At 61.3% G+C, this 17,452-nt stretch overlaps 2 protein-coding genes across 4 annotated transcripts in view; one reads left to right on the top strand and one right to left on the bottom strand.

Moving 5' to 3' along the window:
- The first annotated feature begins 1,308 nt into the window (after window positions 1-1,308).
- On the top strand, window positions 1,309-6,886 carry FAAP20 (FA core complex associated protein 20). Its single transcript, XM_029216570.1, has 5 exons — window positions 1,309-1,384; window positions 1,640-1,775; window positions 1,857-2,143; window positions 5,767-5,835; window positions 6,159-6,886. The coding sequence occupies exons 1-5, from the start codon at window positions 1,323-1,325 to the stop codon at window positions 6,160-6,162; spliced, it is 558 nt and encodes a 185-aa protein (XP_029072403.1). The 5' UTR covers window positions 1,309-1,322; the 3' UTR covers window positions 6,163-6,886.
- Window positions 6,887-8,737: 1,851 nt separating this feature from the next.
- The window catches only part of PRKCZ (protein kinase C zeta), a 98,707-nt gene continuing 89,992 nt past the window's right edge, over window positions 8,738-17,452 (bottom strand). For all 3 annotated transcript variants that reach the window (XM_029216567.1, XM_029216569.1, XM_029216568.1), the window contains 8 exons: window positions 16,737-16,823; window positions 15,164-15,299; window positions 14,890-14,977; window positions 13,762-13,881; window positions 12,996-13,075; window positions 12,522-12,611; window positions 9,282-9,397; window positions 8,738-9,134 (listed from right to left, as the gene is read on the bottom strand). In XM_029216567.1, coding sequence (XP_029072400.1) covers window positions 9,047-9,134; window positions 9,282-9,397; window positions 12,522-12,611; window positions 12,996-13,075; window positions 13,762-13,881; window positions 14,890-14,977; window positions 15,164-15,299; window positions 16,737-16,823 — 805 coding nt within the window. In that variant the 3' untranslated portion in view covers window positions 8,738-9,046. The remainder of the gene's footprint in view (window positions 9,135-9,281; window positions 9,398-12,521; window positions 12,612-12,995; window positions 13,076-13,761; window positions 13,882-14,889; window positions 14,978-15,163; window positions 15,300-16,736; window positions 16,824-17,452) is intronic.

Here is a 17,452-nt window from a genome sequence, read left to right on the forward strand (position 1 = left end):
CAGGCAGAGGCCAGGATGCTGAAGACCCCAGGGCTCAGCCCTGCGGGGGAGGAGCAGCTGCTCACACAGATGTCCCCATGTGGCTTCCCAGAACAGCCCGAGAGTGGGGCACGCCGGCCGTCGAGGCCTGCTGGGGCCCCGTCTGCCTGGCGCTCCTCCTGGAAGTCCCCACGGCTGGCGCTCAGAGGCGCGGTGACACTTCCAGGAGAGGCTCTGAAGCAGCGGAGGCTGAAGCCAGAGCCAGTGGTGCCGTGTCTGGGAACCCCCCCACCACCCAGCTCGTCCTGCACACCTCAGTCCCATCCTGGGGCCCCCAGGGCACAAACTCTGCACCTGCAGGAGTGGCCGAGGGTGCCTGGGCGTCTGCTGCCACCACGTGGCGGATTGCAAGGTCACTGGACGAGAGTGCCTGACGCCCGGGGTGTCACAGAAGCCCCCTCAAAGGCCCTCCACCTCCAGGCCCCCGCCCCTGGCCCAGGACTCCGGGCGCTGCACTTGGTCGTCTCACATTGCTTTTTATTTATTTACTTATTTGGCTGCACCGGCTCTTAGTTGCGGCACGCGGGCTCTAGGTCCCTGACCAGGGATCGAACCCAGGCCCCACCCCCAGGCCCCACCCCCCGCACCCCCCCACCCCGCATTGGGAGCGCGGAGTCTTAACCGTTGGACCACCAGGGAAGTCCCTCTATTTCTTAATTAAGGGAACTAAGCTCCTCCCTTTTGTAAGGAAACGGGGAAGGATCGCCCGGGTCGTCAGAGCTGGACGCCCAGGCTCAGGGCTGCCGATGCAAAGGCAGGTGGCAGAGCTAGATCAGGCCTGGAAGCGGCGGGTGGGGACGCCAGGACCCCCAGCTGTCTTCCCGCGCAGTTCCTCCTCCTAGAAGCCGCTGCAGACCCCAGGCCTGAGGGGTGAGGGCGGCATCCCCCGGCTCAGCTGGAAAATGACTCCCTCAGGGAAAGGCAGCCTCCCGACCTCAGTGCCGCCTCCGCGGTGGACGGAGGAACCCTGGCCTCCGTCTCCCCAAAGGTTGGGGTCAGGATACCACCCTCCGATAGTGCCACAAAGGGGAGGTCACCTCATGGCCTGCGGAGCAGGTCGTGGGGTCCCCAGGGTCGGGTCAAGCGCCCAGGTGGGGGTGGGAGTTGGGGTCCACAGCTCACGTCTGGCCGTGCGGGATTGACTACGGGGTCCTGGGTCGGGTTCTGCCCCGGCGCGCCGGGAGTGCCCGGGGCGGGGTCTGTGCCGGGGGCGGGGCCTGTGCCGGGGGCGGGGTCCGGCGCGCGGGCCGCTCATTTCCGCCGGACGCGCTGGCTCCGGGAGGATGGAGGCGGCGAAGAGGTCGAGGTTGAGACTGAGCCGCCGGAGGCCACCCTCGGGGGTCCGGTGAGGCCGGGGCTGGGGGCAGCAGGGAGAATGGGGAGGCTAGTGTCCCCGGCCGAGCAGTGGCCGGGTGTCACGTTCCCACGTGCTTCCCCGAGCCCGCCTCGGACCTGCCCCGCACCCCCAGCTCTTCCCACCCGACCCCCACCCGCGGAATTCTCACCTCCCCACGCCGAGCTGCACACCTGTCCCCCCCCGCTGAGTCCTCCCTCCTGTGCCCTCCCCGCCAGCTGAGTTCTCACCGCCCCGTCGCCCCAGGTCCCCGAGCAACCCCCCCGGTTCCCCTCCGGACGGCGGCGAGTGTGCGCGGCCGTGGGCTGAGCTGCTGCGCGCCGCGTGTGCGGAGCTGAACGTGGACGGCGAGCCGCCGCCGCTGCCCGCGTTCCCCGGCCAGGTGCGTGTGCAGTGGTCCCCGCGTGGCCCCGGGTCTCGGGCTGGGGCGGGGCGGGCGCGGTCCGACGACCCCGTCTTGTAGGAGCCCAGGCGCAGCCCTGAGCGCGCGCCCCCGGAAAGCTTCACCGTGGGAACCGAGACCTTCTCCTGGACGCCCTTCCCGCCGGCCCCGCGGCGAGGCGGGGACCCGAGCGACTCCGACCGGGTGCTCCGCGAGGCCCTGGGGCGCACGGGGTCCTCCGCCTGGTCCCCCCAACGACACCCCGCGCCCGAGCCCCGCGGGACCTCCAGCGCCGAGGAGCAGCCGTCCGTAGAGGGGTTGCCGACACTGCAGAGTTGCCCCATGTGCCAGGCCGTCTTCGCCCCCAGGTGAGTGGCTCCCCTGGGCCTTCCCTCCCCTCTGCTGCCACCCGGTGGCTCTTTCTCTGTTTGGAAACCACAGGCAGTTTCAGAAGGCTAGGGTAACTGAGCGCGACTTTGGCATTCTAAAGTGATATTTCACGCAGAAAAAGTTGGTAAAGCACAGAGACGGTGCTGATCAGCCAGAGGGCACAGGGGTGCAGGTCTGGGGGTCTACTTCCTGGTCCACCGGCCTGGGGCCCTGCTGACAGGCTGCAGTCTCCTGGACGGGGCTCCTGGGACTCTGCAGCATGAGGGCAGGGAGGCTCTGGCTCCAACTGGGTCCACCCTGACATCCGGGAACCGGGAGGTGACTGGCATCCCCGGGTGGACTGCCTCCAGAGCCAGTCCAGGCTGTGGGTCACTGAGCAGTTTTCTGTTACAGCCCCTCGGGCACCTTCCTCCGTGGGTGGATTGCCAGTTTTAAAAACAAGACTTCATTTCTGTGTCTAGAGATACTTATCTCTTTTTAAAAGTCTAACGTATATTTTTATACCTTTTTAAAAGTAAGGGTGGTGGAATTGGACTTCGTTAAGAAGTCCCAACTGCCCAGCTTGCGGGCCACATGTCACAAAGCCGAGGACACAGGTGTGTGTGGGGGGTCATGGGGGTCAGGATGGCGGGAAGGAGGTTGGTCGGATGAAGGGGGTGGACGGCCGGTTGCGGTAGCTGGACGTGCTCTGCGTGTCCTGCGGCCTGGAGAGTGGGTTCAGTTACGTGCCTTGTCTTTGGTTTTCCAGAAGTAAAACCAGCGCTGGGGGGTGAAGGGAGCGGTTTATAGAACTAGCAGCCGATGACAGACAAAGTCATCAAACCAGTGAGCAAAATGCGTGGCATGAAACTGCACAGGTCTGCAGCCAAATATCCAGGCTCCTCCAGTGGCGACCCTTCACTGGGGCCTGGACGGCTCGGGGTGGGGAGAGTGAGGACGAGGGCTGAGGAGGTGGCTGTCCGCAGGGGGGCCTGTGGGCGAGGCCCCCCAGCCGGCACAGGTCTGGCGGGGGGGGGGGGGGGGGGGGGCGCGGGTGCAGCAGGTGTGGCAGCCGCGCTGAGATGCCCGTGCTCCTCGTAGCGCTGGAAAATTTTTCCTAGACCCAGAGTCTCACCGAACATGTCTCTTGCCTGTACTGATGCTTCAGGACAGTTGTGGGCTGCAAACACCAGCTCCCTCACCAGTTTTTTTTTTTTTTTTTAAACATTTATTTATTTATTTTTGGCAGCATCGGGTCTTAGTTGCAGCACATGGGATTTTTTTGTTGCAGCGTGCGGGCTTAGTTGCCCTGCAGCATGTGGGATCGTAGTTCCCCGACCAGGGCTTGAACCCGTGTCCCCAGCATTGGAAGGAGAATTCTTAACCACTGCGCCACCAGGGAAGTCGTCCCCCCCACCCTGTCTACGAGTCTTGATGAAGCCATGAACGCTTTTTAAAATATGAAGTCCTCTTGATTCGTACCCGTGGAAAGAACGTCTTCTTGGCAGCAGACGTGCAGCCCAGCCCCTCCGTCCCGGTCTAGGGGTGGCTTTTGTTCTTGGATTACTTGTTTTTCTACACAGTCTAAAAAAGGACTCCTAGATATGTTAGAAAGAAAGTTCTAGTCTGAGCTCTTTAAGCAGTTAGATTGAGGCTGGGCAGAATGCCTCGGGTTTGCAGAGTACGTGTCAGTGTGGTTGGGTCCAGGCCTCCGCGTGTCTGGAATGCTTCTAGCAGGTTCTTCCCTTTGATTAAGAAGGAGAGAGCAGGCCCTTGCCGGGCCACACCCCGAGCCTGCAGGGTGACAGTGGAAAGCCCCCCGCCCCCCGCGCCCCTCCACCCCTGGGGCAAGGGGACAGGTCAGGCCATTAGGGGACAGAAATGGGACTGTCCCACGCTTGCTTTCAGTGATTCTGGGGACTGTTTTTGGGCAGAGATGGAAGCCCTGCCACCCCTTGGAGCAGAGGGATGGCCTGCTGGGCCGCGGGAGGTGCGGGCGGCCTGGGCGCCGCGGGCAGTGAGACGGTGCTCGTCTTTCTCGGAGCCTCGCGCTTTCCGGGTCACTCAGAACCGTTTGTTCTCTGAGATTTTTCTCTGACCTGAGGGCTGTCATGTACCGCGTGTGTGTGAAAGCCCCTCCGGGTCCGTGAGCTCGGGGCTGGTTCCGGAGATTGGCTCCCACTTGCCACCTGACGTGAGGACGGGAAACCAGACAGGCACCGTGTCCGCGTGATGAGACCCACGCCAGCCCGTGGGGTCTCACGCGCTCCGAGGCCCCTGGAGAGTCGGAGCAGAGCCCCCTCCTGTGCTGGGCCTCCCATCCACGCACCGGGCACGAGTGGGAGACAGAGGCAGAAGCTCAGTGTGCAAGGTGGACCCGCCACGAGGCTCCTGTTGGGGTGTGTGAGGGAATCCCAGACTGTGTCCCCACCGAGGGACAGTGCCGGGCAGCCCCCGGACGAGGTGACCCGGTCCAGATCTTAGGGTCTTCTGGTGGCCTCGGAGAAGGCACGTGGAGGGGCTGCTTCCCAGGACGGGCCGAGGGGCCTCTAGGGACTCGAGGAGGCACTGACCGGGGGCCTCAAATCCCCAGGAGGAAGCAGAAGGCCACCCGGACTGGCAGGGGCTCCCGCGAGCAGCAGAGGCCGCCGTGGGCGTGCATCAGGGGAGAGGCCGTGGCCCTCGGGCTCGCTGAGCCACGCGGTGAAAGGAGGTCATTTCAGGCTCGGCGCCGGGACGTAGTGGTGCAGGGAAGGGCCTGTCTACTCTGGCCAGGTGACCAGCTTGGTCTGCCGAACGCCTGGCTCTGCCGCCCTCTGGGCACCGTGGCTGCAAGCTGACCGTACACGGGCCACCAGCACATGGGGGACAGTCATTCCCGGCCTCTCCTCCTTGATGGCATCAGACGAGGTCAGGGATGGGAGGCGCCCGCTGTGACCGGCGTCCACTCTCCCCTCCCCCACCCGATACCGAGGGGCTGACCCGTGGGCCTTGGAGCCCCACTAAGTCCTCTTCCCCAGAGGGGCCGAGTCCCTGAGTGAAGAAGACAAATTCTCAGGTCTGAGGCGCACACCCACCTTCGTAGTGACCGCCCTCCTAGTCACCAGCGCTCACGCCTTTTCTTTTTTGGTTGCCAAGCAGGTAGTTTTCGAAGGAAAGCTTCGGAGGGAAGGAGGGAAGGGGGACGCATGGGGCATTTGTTGGTGTGGACACACCTGGTGGGCTTGTCTGACTAATGAGACAGAGCCCCCGCCATGCGGGGTGGGGACCCTGCCCTCCTCCACCTGGGGGGGCCCCGTGTCTTGCCCACGCCCTTTACTCGGGACTTTCCGACATAGGGTTCCCCTCAGTCTCAGACGCAGGTGCCAGGTGAGCCTGGGAACGGGCATCCAACAAGCCTTCTGGGCGCCCTGGGGACCTTGGACCCAGGAGCAGGGTTTGGAAAGGCCCTTTCTGGTTGGGGGGGGCCCCCTCCTTGGTTCTGCCAGCTGAGGGCACAGTCCCCGGTTTCTCTCCAGCTACTCTTTGGTGCGTGGTGAGCACCCAGGAAGGGCGTGAAAGCGGGTGTTGCGTGCTCTGGCCGGGCGCCCTCCCTGCCCGTGACCCTCTCCTCTCCTCGCAGGCTGACCCAGCTGGACATTGAGAGCCACCTGGCCCAGTGCCTGGCGGAGAGCACGGACGACGTGGTGTGGTAAGCAGCCCGGCCCACGGCTCCCCCTCCACCGGCTGGGCCACCACCCCTCCCCTCTGCATCCCCCAAAGCTGTGTATTAAAGCGCGTCAGCGTGAGGTGTTCACGTCCCACCTCTGTGTTGAGGCCAAAACATTGGGTCCTTTTTCCTTTCTGGGTGATGCTGAGCAGCGTCATGACTGAAGTGGACAGAGCAGCCCAGGCAGGTGACAGAGACAGTGTCACCAGCAGTTCGGGTATTTGTACCCAAGTTGGCACAAGAACGGACGCTTTGCTCACCCCTCCGACTCGGCTCACATTTCACAACCGTGTTTTAACCCCCAGGTGAACCTGCTCCTTCTGCAGCTGTAGGTCACTGCCAGCAAGGAAGACACTGTCACTGGTGCCTGTCATCACCCGCAGGGGTTCAGAGCAGCTCCCCTCAAGTCGGGAATTCACGGGGAGGGACAGGCCCGCCTGCCGGCATCTTGCGTGAGCTGTGTCTCGTTCGTGCTCTCAGTGCCCATGGGAAGCAGGGCCAGGGAGCGTGTGCAGGTAGTTTTCCTTCCGGTGCTGTTGGCCCACAGGTTCTGGAAGAGCCTCGTCTCCAGCACAGCCACAGTGGCTGCAGCACCGGCGGGAGGGAGGGGGTAGGATGTGGAAGCCTAAGGTTAACCCCCAGAAGTTGGTATTTTCCTTTCAAAAAGGGCTTCAGACGAGCCATGAAAAGACACAGAGGAAGCCTCAGTGCACATTTCTCAGTGAAAGACGCCAATGTGAAAAGGCTACACGTTGTGTGATTCCAACTCTAGGACATTCTGGGACAGGCAAAAGCCATGGAGACGGTAAAAAGATCAGTGGTCTCCAGGGGTTAGTGGGGAGAGGGCATAGACAGGCAGAGCACAGAGGAGTTTTAGGGCAGGAAAATACTCTGAACCACAAGGGTGGTTATGCAATACGTGGATCAAGCCTGGGTCCAAACCCACAGAATGTACCGCTCCCAGGTGACGCAGCAGAGCAGGTTCTTCCCTTGTAGCAAACGCACCCTCTACGGGGATGCTGGGAGATGGAGGCGGCAGCGGGGGGGGGGGGGGGGGGGGGGGGGCACATGGGAACTCTGTACCTTACCCTCACTTTTGCTGCTGCGAACCTAAAACTGCTCTGAAAAATAAAATCTGTTTTTTAAAAATGGCTTCAGAAGCCTTTGCTCCTGGAGACGCCTACTTCTAATGAAAATGACAACAGCACACACTGTCATTAACGTCTTTAATAATGTGCAAGACACGAGCGGGTGTGGCCTTGGTGGGCACCCCCTCTGCAGGAGGAAGGCCATGGCCACGTGCTCCGCCATTCACTGTACAAAACCACAGGGACGCGTTGACCTCTTTACAGTTCTGACGGCACCAGGTTCCAAGAACCGTATCAAAAGGACACCGTATTGACTGGAGCCGCTGGAAAACGTTAATGATTTGTTTCCAAACCCCACCTCAGCACACCCTTCACCTTCTTTAATTTATAAAAACAAGTGACTGTGCACAAAATCTCCCCTCACCAGGAGCACAGGTCACACACATGTCTTGTACACGAGCAACCGCACTGGTGACCGGGAAGCTGTTTGGCAACACCGCAACCTTGATATAAATGCCTTAAGTTTGAACAGATCCGTGGCCCCTGTGCTGTCTGAGCAAAGATGTCACCATACCCGATGCAGCACGCGACCCCTGTTGGGAGGAAGGGGGCTCCTGAGGCCGTCCGTGACCCTGTCCTGGGCAAGTGGGGTCTCCCCCGCCCAGGCGGCCTCGCAGCCCTCACGCGTGGCTCCAGGACGACATCACCGCGGGGCTGCCACGCCCCTCAGGCCCAGGCAGCTCTGACTCTGGTCCGTGGTCCCTCATTTCCGTCTCTGGAGGTGGGTCCTTCTGGTCACAACTGGGGTGCTGGCTGGGACAAGCCTACACGTTCCGTGGACACAGCTCTGCCACCGGGGCCACGGGCCTGGGGAGGCTGGCATGTCTGCGGAGGGTCACGGTGAGGCAGTGGCTTCTCTGTTATCCTTTAATTACTGTGATCCGCCCGAGGCCGCAGACACATGGAGAGAAGCAAGGCCTAGGGGTGTGTGGCGATGTGGGACATCCGGGGACTGCTGTCCCCGAGGGTGGGCAAGGCCCCTGCCACCCCCCCCCACCCCCCCACACACACACTCTGCCTGTCCCTGAGCCACACCTGACATGTCAGGGACTTGCAAACCCACGATTTACCTCGTTCTAGAAAACCTTGGGTTTGGCTTTTCACTTAAGAGGGTGGCCGAGTGACACGTGCCCCCTTTGCAGATTATGGGAAGTAGGGGGTGAGCCGTGCCCAGAGATGCATGTGTGAGGGTATTCTAGATTTATTGTTTCACTTTAAGGCTAGGACCCATCATACATATATCTTTTTAAAATTTCTAATTCTGAGCATCATTATTTCTGATAAAAATATTTTCCAACAATCTGATACGTAACACGAGACACCACACAGGCACTGCTTAGCGTTTCCAGAAATATATTTTGTGCGGATTTAGTTTTCAAATTGTTTTTTGGTCTACGGGTGCTTTGGTGAGCCGTGTTTTAGAACCTCTATGATCCAATTTTCCTGGTCAGTCTAATGCCTGGGTCGGGACCAGTGGTGCCCACCTGGTGAAGGGGGGACCTGGGCGTCAGACCACAGGGGCTACTGACATGCTCGGTATGAAAATACTTGTTAAATATTAACAACAGGAACTTACCAGGATTTAGAAAATGTTCCGAATTTGTAAAAATGCTCCATTGCAGTGGATCCCCGCAGGCACTTACGCTCCCGTCCCCGGCCCGCGCCGCCTCCGGGTGGGGCCGTGCCTGCGACGCTGGGCGGGTGCCACCCGCGAAAAAAAGGCATCAGAGGGAAGCTTCTACATCATCGGGACACTTTATTCCTCAGGACGTTACAGGCTAACTCTCCCGGCGGAGCAGGTCAGTTCTGTTTCTGTGGAAAGTGTGCACCTTCGAAGTCGGGGACACTTTCTCCCTCGGACACGGGCACCGCGGCCTCCGCGGCGCAGGCACAAGAAGCAAGTTCCTCTGGTGCAGGCGGCCGCGGACCGCATGGAGGGGCTGTTCTGCCCGGGCCGCCAGCACCCAGCCCGGCATGCATGCATGCGCGGTGGTCGGGGACAGGCCCGCACCGTCTGCCCGCGTCCACGACGAGAACGCGGCGCCTCACGCGGACTCCTCGGCGGACAGGAGCAGCGGGTGGGTGTATTCAAACCCTTCAAACTCCGACTGGTCGATCCTCTTGAGGACGTCCCTGTGGGTACCGGACAGGGCAGGCTCGACGGGCCGCGCGAGACCCCGGCCCGCAGCTCGGGATGCCCCGCCCCCCCCCCCCCCGCGAGACCCGCCCACGTCCACGCCCCCGCAGCTCAGGACGCCCCGCCCGTCCGGCAGGTCTTACTCGTCGTCCGGGGTCAGCTGCACCGGCTCGCTGGTGAACTGCGTGTCGAAGTTGTCCAGGCCGTAGTCGTCTGTTATCTGCGGCTGGAAGGGCGGCAGGGCCTGCTTCTTCCCCAGCTGCAAGAAGACACGCGGTCAGACCCACGCGCGCCGGCTCAGCGCCCGCTTGGAGTTTGCACAAACATAAACCACAGAATCGAACAGAAGAGACCGCCTTTAAATATGCCTCATGTTTAAAGACCGATTGTTTTTCTCTTAAAAACAAAGTCCAGCAGGAAAATTTTCCAGTCATAAAAACCCTACTTGAGCTGACAAATGCTGGCAGCTCAGGCCGTGCGGGATGTACCTGGGATGGAGCGCAAGGTCCGACCACCCACGCGGGATCCCACGCCATCTGGGGTTTGCGCCCCCCTCGGCAGCCCCACCACTTAAACCAAAGGAGGCTGGTTTGGGGAAGTTTCTTCCTTTCTTAATCTGGGAACCCAGGTCATAAAGGAGCTGGGACCTGGCAGGGACGCCCACACTGGAACCCCTTCTCCCAAAAAAGCCTTAAGTGGCCATTTCTATGGTTTTCTTTTTATATGTAAATTTATTTTTGGCTGCATTGGGTCTTCATGGCCTTGCAAGGGCTTTCTCTAGTTGTGGCGGGCGGGGGCTACTCCTCGTTGCAGTGCGCGGGCTTCTCATTGCAGTGGCTTCTCTTGCTGCGGAGCATGGGCTTCAGTAGTTGTGGCACGTGGGCTCAGTGGTCATGGCTCACGGGCTCTAGAGCGCAGGCTCAGTAGCTGTTGGTGCGCGGGCTTAGTTGTTCCGCGGCTTGTGGGATCTTCCCGGACCAGGGCTCGAACCCGTGTCCCCTGGATTGGCAGGCGGATTCTTAACCACTGCGCCACCAGGGAAGCCCTCTATGTATTTCTAATCCCAACGGGATGCAAGTCAGTAAAACGCTCGTCAGGCGGGAAATGGGGCGTCTCAGGACCCAGGCTCTGCTTCCTACTCGACATTTAGGAGGATGAGACATGCTCATGCCTGGAGAGGGCGAGTCGCGCTCTGGGGCAGAGCAACTCAGCGCCACACCGCTCACAGTGAGGACGGAGGACGGCGAGGATGGAGCAGCCCCCACGTTCACACACTCGGTGACATAACCCACCCTCCCACCCCCCACCCAGGTGTGCGCTGTGCACTTGTGCTGGGCCAGGCGCACTCCTAAGAACACAGATCGAGTCGTAAGTGAGAGATAAGGTCCTGCCCTGTGGGGTCTGCTCCCACCCACACCAGCCACGTGTGAGCCAGCAGCCAGCCCTCCAGCCCGGAGCCCTCAGCTCTCAAGGCCCGGAGCAGCTTGATTCAGGAAAAGGATGACCCAAGCCTTTCGGGACTGGCTGCCCCCTTCCCTTGGAGGGTCTGAGTGAGCGCTAAGCCTGGAAACCTCCACCTGGGTGGGGCCTCCGTGGGACCCTGTCCAAGATGTGGAACTGTCCCAAGGCCCCGTGTGGGGAGAGAGCGACAGCCGAGTCAAAAATAAGCCCCCAGCCCAGCTCAGCTCACACCGGCTCTTTGCACTGTGGGACCCAGAGCCATCAGGAACTCCAGTTATAGCAAGAGAAACAAACTGGGCCTGGAACGTTGAAACATGTTCCGTAAGTTTGGGGACTTGGGAAGGACGAACGCAGGTTCTGCTGGCGAAGTTGGTGCATGAAATGAGGATGCCACAGAAACAGACGAATCCTTCCCAGGAACGCCCAGGTGTCAGGGCTGAGGCCCGCGCACCTGCCAGGGCCCCGGCAGAGGAACGCCTGTGTCTGTCACCCAGGGGATGCAGGAGCAGAGGGAACGGGCCGACCCGCAGGCAGAGCGGGGTCACCAGTGTTCGTGTGCGTGCATGTGTCTGCACGCCCGTGCACACACTGCAGTCACAAGGCCCCGGCAGCTGGTAGGGTTGGGCCACACCCTGGGCACTGTTACGGGGACACAAGGCCTTCCCTTCTTCCCTGACTTTCTTTCATGTGCAAGTTTCCGTATTCTTCTGTATGTATGATATACGTTCTGGTAAAAAGTGAAAAAAGGGGGCATTTCTTACACGATTTTCCCTACCTCAGGTCTCAGGCTGCTTTAAAAACATTTAAATAGCAAGAGTCAGAACAGACCATGAGGCAAGCACAGCTGGGTGCTGGCCTGGGGTCCTCTGAGCCCACCCCCTACCCCTGTCCCTGCTCTGGGGGCCAAGGCTGCCTCAGTCCGTGGCAAACCCCCCCGGAGTATCCCATACACAATGTCACCTCCTCTTCCCTCAGTCAAAAGCAGTGGACGAGGGACTTCCCTGCTGGTGCTGTTGATAAAACTCCGCCCTCCCAGTGCAGGGGGCCCAGGTTTGATCCCTGGTCAGAGAACTAGATCCCACACGCATGCCGCAACTAAGAGTTCGCATGCCACAACTAAGGACCCCACGAGCTGCAACTAAGGATCTGGCAAGCCACAACTAAGGAGCCCACCCCCACAACTAAGACCCATCGCAACCAAATAAAAAAAACAAAAACAAACAGTGGACGAGAACGGTGCCACCCGAGTGATGTCCTGTGCATCCCACCACTTAGCCCTGCGGTGTTATGGGAAAGAGGAGGGTGGCGGCTCCGGTTCTGAGGAGATGGCCTGAAAGAGGTGAGGGAGCGGTGGAGGTCGGGGAGGGGCACAGCTGTGCAAAGACAGGAGCGGACCTGGTATGTCGGGCATCGAGGGGATCACGAAGCCCCAGCAGAGGAGGCCGTTGCTGCTAGGGGCCAGGCGGGAAGCAGGGGACCAGCCCGGATGAGGGTGGCTCAGACCCAGGTGGCTGCAGTGGGGGTGGGAGAAGGTCCAGGCCCTGGAGGTTGAGTCCCTGAGGACTGGGTGGGTCAAGGTCCACTGCAGGGGGGAGGGGCAACAGTGCACCGGGATGTCCTATTGGAACTAGCTAGCCGGCCAAGCGGAAACGTCCGGGAGCTGAATCAACTCAGGTGGATGGCAGCGGTCACAGACCGGGCACCCCGCCATGGGACCCCCCCCAGCATGGCATGGACGCCCAGGCAAGGCTGTTCCCAGGACCTTCAAGAAGCAGCCCCCACCCCCAGGGGCTTGTCAGGCCCCCTCCTTGTTCTTCATGAGTTTCCAGATGGCTCCCCGCCCATTTCCACCCATCACACCCCCCTCGAGGGCCGCCCACCGCACGGGGCGGGGGGCGGTATCAGATTCCGCGCTGCTTTACCAGGTCCCAGTCTATACTACGGAAGAAAGCGTGAGACTTGATGTCGGAAAATCCAGTCTGCGGCCGGCAGCCGAGCCTCTCCTTAGGGTCCTGGGGGTCAGAGTTCAAATGAGGACAAGTCAGCACAGAGCAAGGCGGCCCCTGATTCCCGTGCCCAGCAGGGGAACGGGCCTGCCCTCCCCGGGACCACCCCCCGCCGGCCCAGCACCCAGGCGAAGGCCAGACGTTCCCTTCATTGGAAACGCTTCCTCCCGGCAGGTTAAGCTCCTCCGGGAAGTTCCTCTTTGGCATCATTTCTCGTCGTTACATTTTGTCAAGTGTGAACCAGCATCCATAGGACCAAGGAAGGATGCAGAGAGCCACACCCACACCCGACACTAAAAATGCCAACCAGCTGGTGGAGCCGTGGCCCCAGTAACTGAGAAAGGGCCGCAGCCACAGCTGGCTTGGCTGCCACGGTGGCCACGAGCGTACCTTGTTTAAAAATCCTTTCAACACGTGGGAGGCCTTGACCGAGAGGAACCGGGGGATCCGGATGGGCTTCTCCAGGATGACTGCAACGACCCGGACCGGGAGGTGAGAGCCAGCTCCCTCTCCGTGCCCAGCCCCCGCCCGCCATGTCAGCTCTGCCCAGCAGCCAGGGAGCCGGCAGTCTGCAGGGCACTGGGAACCCTCCTGAGCAGTCGGTTTGGGGCACTCGTGGTGCCCTGGGCCCCATCCTACACCCCAGCAGGGTCTCGAGGCCGCAAAGGGCCCTAGTGCCCACGGTCACACGTGCTCACGATCACATACGAACCAACGGTGGCTCAGCTGGCCCTGCGTCCCCACGTCCACGGGTGCCAGAGGCCACCGTGGGGACAGCCTCAGCCCTGAGCCCCAGCATGCCGGGGCTGTCAGTTCTGGCCCGGGGCCCAGATTGCAAGGAGCCGTGGCTGGAAGGGGGCAGCACTGTGGCTGAGCACAGCCGCTGCCCGGGACTCATGTGCACACCTGGCATGGGCGGAAGGGAGTTTGGGCTAAATCGGGACAGATTCTCTTTCCCGTGGGCGTGAGAGTGCCGTGTCCCCCCAGCCACGGCCGTTCCCACACCCACGGCCCGGGCTTTGCTCCCTGAGAGCCGGTCGTGGACGGGTGGCCCCACCTAGTCTGTGGCAGCCGCGGGGACCAGCCTGGGGACCTGCACCTCTGCAAGGGGAAATCTCGCAGGGTGTGGAGGCAGCTGGACGCACAGCCCACGCACCTTGGAAAAGGTAGTCCTCGGTGTTCATGTCGGGGTTGTCGGTGATGATGTCGAAGGGGGAGCGGCCAGCCATCATCTCGAACATCAGGACGCCCAGCGCCCACCAGTCCACGCTGAACCCTGGGGGAGAGCGCAGGCCTGTCAGGTCGGGCCTCTCCGGCGGTGCTGTCCCGTCACGGGGCGACGGTCATGACAGTTTGCGTTTCCGTGTCCCCAGCGTCTCCCAGGCAGCCTGGCCTCCCCTCTGTCCACTGGCGTCTCCCAGGCAGCCTGGCCTCCCCTCTGTCCACTGTCCCTGGGACGCTCGGCTCCCCCTTACTAGCTGCAAAGCTGTCTCCACATCGAGGCAGTCCACGGACGGCCAGCTGCTCCCAGGGTCTGCAGCTGTCCACCTCCATCACACACGGGGTTCCCATCCCGGGCCAGGTTCTAGACTCCCTGCTCTGGTCCACAGCTGCCGTCTGTCCTTCTCTGGCTACTAAGTGACTTCAACCCTATCAGCCTCCTGGGTGCCCAGGTATCTGAGGGTGCGAGAACCTGCCCACCCTGCCTACCCGCCCCCCGACTGTTAACAGCAAGGAAAATGTGCGGAAATATTCGATGGTATATTTGTGATGTGAAAACAGCAGAACCCAAGGAAGGGGTGACAAGCTCCAGTGTCCATGGGGGCTGTGCGCGGCTCTAGCGGCTCTGGGAACCCCCTCCAGAGGGCGGCACCCACTGACTCGGGACACCCGCCTCAGCTCTGTCTTTACTTTGTCTTCTCCTGCCCAAGCCCTTCGGGCTCCTTGACCAGAGGGATCCTGTTCAGTGACCTCGCCAGGGCACACTCAGGTGGACACACAGGACAACAGCTGGGGACTGAGGCCAGTTAGTGGCTTGGGGCTGGGACGAGGTAAGGGTGTGCATTTTAGTGCAATTTGGTTAGGAAGCCCCCTCTCCCCGGCTGCTGGGCCAGGGCCCCAGAGCCCCTGGTTGGGAGCCCCGGCAGGGTTGGCCCCAGGCAGGCCCACCTCCCTCTCTCTCTGCTCCGTGGCCGAGTCCCCAGGGAGAGGAAACTCCCAGGGCTTGGGGCGCGCTCCCCCGCCTCCGCTGCGCCCAGTGCCCTAGCGCCCCGCCCACGCTCACCGTACTCCTCTCCCCGCAGGATTTCCGGGGCGATGTAGTTCGGGGTCCCGCAGAAAGTGCTCGTCGTGTCACCGGGGCCCAGGCCTTCCTGTAGGGATAAAGCCAGTTACCAGGAGGGAGGGGCCCGCCAGACACACCCCCGCCGGCGAGAGAACCAACTGAGGACCGGTGACGTGGGGGCGGCCGGAGCCCGGCAGCCAGGACGAGACGGAGCGGGCGCTGGGTTGCCCGGGACCCCCCAGAGGCAGGCGGGGGCAGCGGGCCGGGAGCCCACCTTGCACATGCCGTAGTCCGTCAGCTTGATGTGACCGTCAGCGTCGAGGAGGACGTTGTCCAGCTTCAGGTCCCGATAGATAATCCCTCTCTCGTGTAGGAAGTTGAGCGCGATACAAATCTCAGCAGCGTAGAACCTGGGGAGGGGGTGACACCCGTCATCAGCAGACAGAAGCCAACCAGGAACCGGGACGGGGGCCCAAGCACACAGACGTCCCGTATCCTCCGCTGAAGAGCGCGTGGGCCGACAGGACAGGACAAGGCACGCAGTGTCCTAGTGGTCAGGGAGACGCACACCAAACCCACCATGAGACCTCACCTCGCGCCCACCAGGACAGCCACTCTCCAAACCCCCCAGACAGAAAAGAACAAGTGCTGGTGAGGATGTGCAGAAACTGGAAGCCTTGTGCACTGCTGGTGGGGATGTAAAATGGTGCAGCTGCCGTGGAAAACAGTATGGAGGCTCCTCAAAAAAATTAAAAATAGAATTACCATGTGACCCAGCAATACTACTTCTGCGTATATATCCAAAAGAACTGAAAACAGGGACTCGAATGGGTATTTGTACCCCCGTGTTCACAGCAGCACTATCCACTGTGGCTGAAACACAGAAGCAACACAAGTGTCCATTGCCAGATGCTGGATAATGTGGTCCATTGACACAGTGCAGTAATATTCAGCCCTAAACAGGGAGGAGATTCTGACACCTGCTCCGGTGTGCGTGGACCTTGATGCCACGATGCTGAGTGAAATAAGCCAGGCACGAAAGGCCACATCCTACGTGATCCCGCTTCTACGAGGTCCCTGGAGGCGATTCATAGAGACGGAAAGTAGGAGGGTGGCGGCCGGGGCTGGGGGAGGGGTGGGGAGTGAGTGTCTCATGGGGCCAGAGCGTCGGTCTGGGAAGATGAGCAAGTTCTGGAGATGACGGTGGTGATGGTTGTACAACACCATGAATGTGCTTAACGCCACTGAGCTGTGAACTTATAAATAAATGCGCTGAGACAGTAATTTTATATTATGTGTATTTTACCACAATTAGGAAAAGAGGACATGAGCGTGTGGGGCTCGCTCTTCTTGAATGACTACCCGCCTCCCCCCAAAAAGGATCTATGGTGACTCATAATGCCGCGTGGAATTATTTTCCAGTGAGGAAATGAGGAAAAGAGAAAAATATGGAAAACAGGAAAGAGCTACGTACGGGGTGGAAATAAACGCCCCACCCGCCCGTGAGGCCAAGGCTGCGTGGCGGTGATGGGGTCAGTGTCCCTGAGAGTCATTTAAAAAGAAACGGAGATGGTCTTCCTCTTCCAGGCAAGCCCCTGCTGTACCTCCGTGCAGATGGCGGGGAGCGGCCTTGCCGTCCAGGCGGCTAAGCTGATGGTCGGGACGTTCACCCCGTTTCAGAAACAGGGGAAAGCACGGCGCCACCGCACACGCAGCGCTCCGGGGGGTCGGCCACTCCCAGGACCCTCCCGGCTCTGGCCTGGCCCCTGGCAGGAGGCAGTGACCCCCTGTGCCCCTTCCCCAAATCCACTTCCCTCCTCCCGACGCCGGCCCCCGGCTGCACCCACCTGGCGTGCTCCTCGGGCAGCTTCCTCTGCCTCTGCATGTGAAACATGAGGTCGCCCCCGTTGACGTACTCGATGACCAGGAACAACCTGTGGGACACGTGGCGGGGAGGCCAGGGTCACAGGCGCGGCCGGGACCCCCACGGGTCCCCCTCTCTGGCCGGTCACCCTCCTGAGAGGCCCAGGGAAGGCGGTGACCGGGGCTGCCCGCCCCGCTCTGGGGTCAGAGGGAAGCCGCTCAGCTCTGACCCCGATGCAGTAAAACTCAGGAGAGAAACTCACCACTCGCTGCCTCCAACACAGTTATTTGTTCTCCCAGGGGTGCCAGGCCTGCCTTTGGTTAAAAAAGGTAAAAATAAGGCAGGGCTGGTGGCCGGAGGCCCACTGGGGCAGGGAGGGCACTATGTGTCTGGGTGGCCGCAGAAGGCCTCCCCAGGGAGCAGAAGCCCGGGTGGTGGGGGGACGGGGAGGGGCCACGGGGGAGGGCAGAGAGCTGAGGGACCACCCTGTAGGCCAAGGGGAAGCCAGAAGGGCAGGTGCACAAACCAGGTGACGCAAATGACCCTCTGGCCGCTGTCTGGATGCACCCCAGGGAGGGGGGACGGGCAGGCGGAAGGGGGAGGAGGTGCCCAGGTGAGAGCACAGGTGCGCTGGCCAGGAGGGCCTGAGGCAGAGGCCGCAAGATTGCCGGTAGGCTGGGCAGCCAGGAGGGGAAGGAG

The sequence above is a fragment of the Monodon monoceros genome, unplaced genomic scaffold, assembly GCF_005190385.1.
Source record: "Monodon monoceros isolate NGI ecotype Baffin Bay Population unplaced genomic scaffold, NGI_Narwhal_1 Super_Scaffold_12, whole genome shotgun sequence".
NCBI classification, from domain to species: Eukaryota; Metazoa; Chordata; class Mammalia; order Artiodactyla; family Monodontidae; genus Monodon; species Monodon monoceros.

Bases quoted from the DNA above. Each gene is read 5' to 3' on its own strand.
- FAAP20 (XM_029216570.1), top strand. From the start codon at position 1,323: ATGGAGGCGGCGAAGAGGTCGAGGTTGAGACTGAGCCGCCGGAGGCCA. The intron at 1,385-1,639 runs GTGAGGCCGGGG...CCGTCGCCCCAG, and splicing joins AGGCCACCCTCGGGGGTCCG to GTCCCCGAGCAACCCCCCCG. The intron at 2,144-5,766 runs GTGAGTGGCTCC...CTCTCCTCGCAG, and splicing joins CAGGCCGTCTTCGCCCCCAG to GCTGACCCAGCTGGACATTG.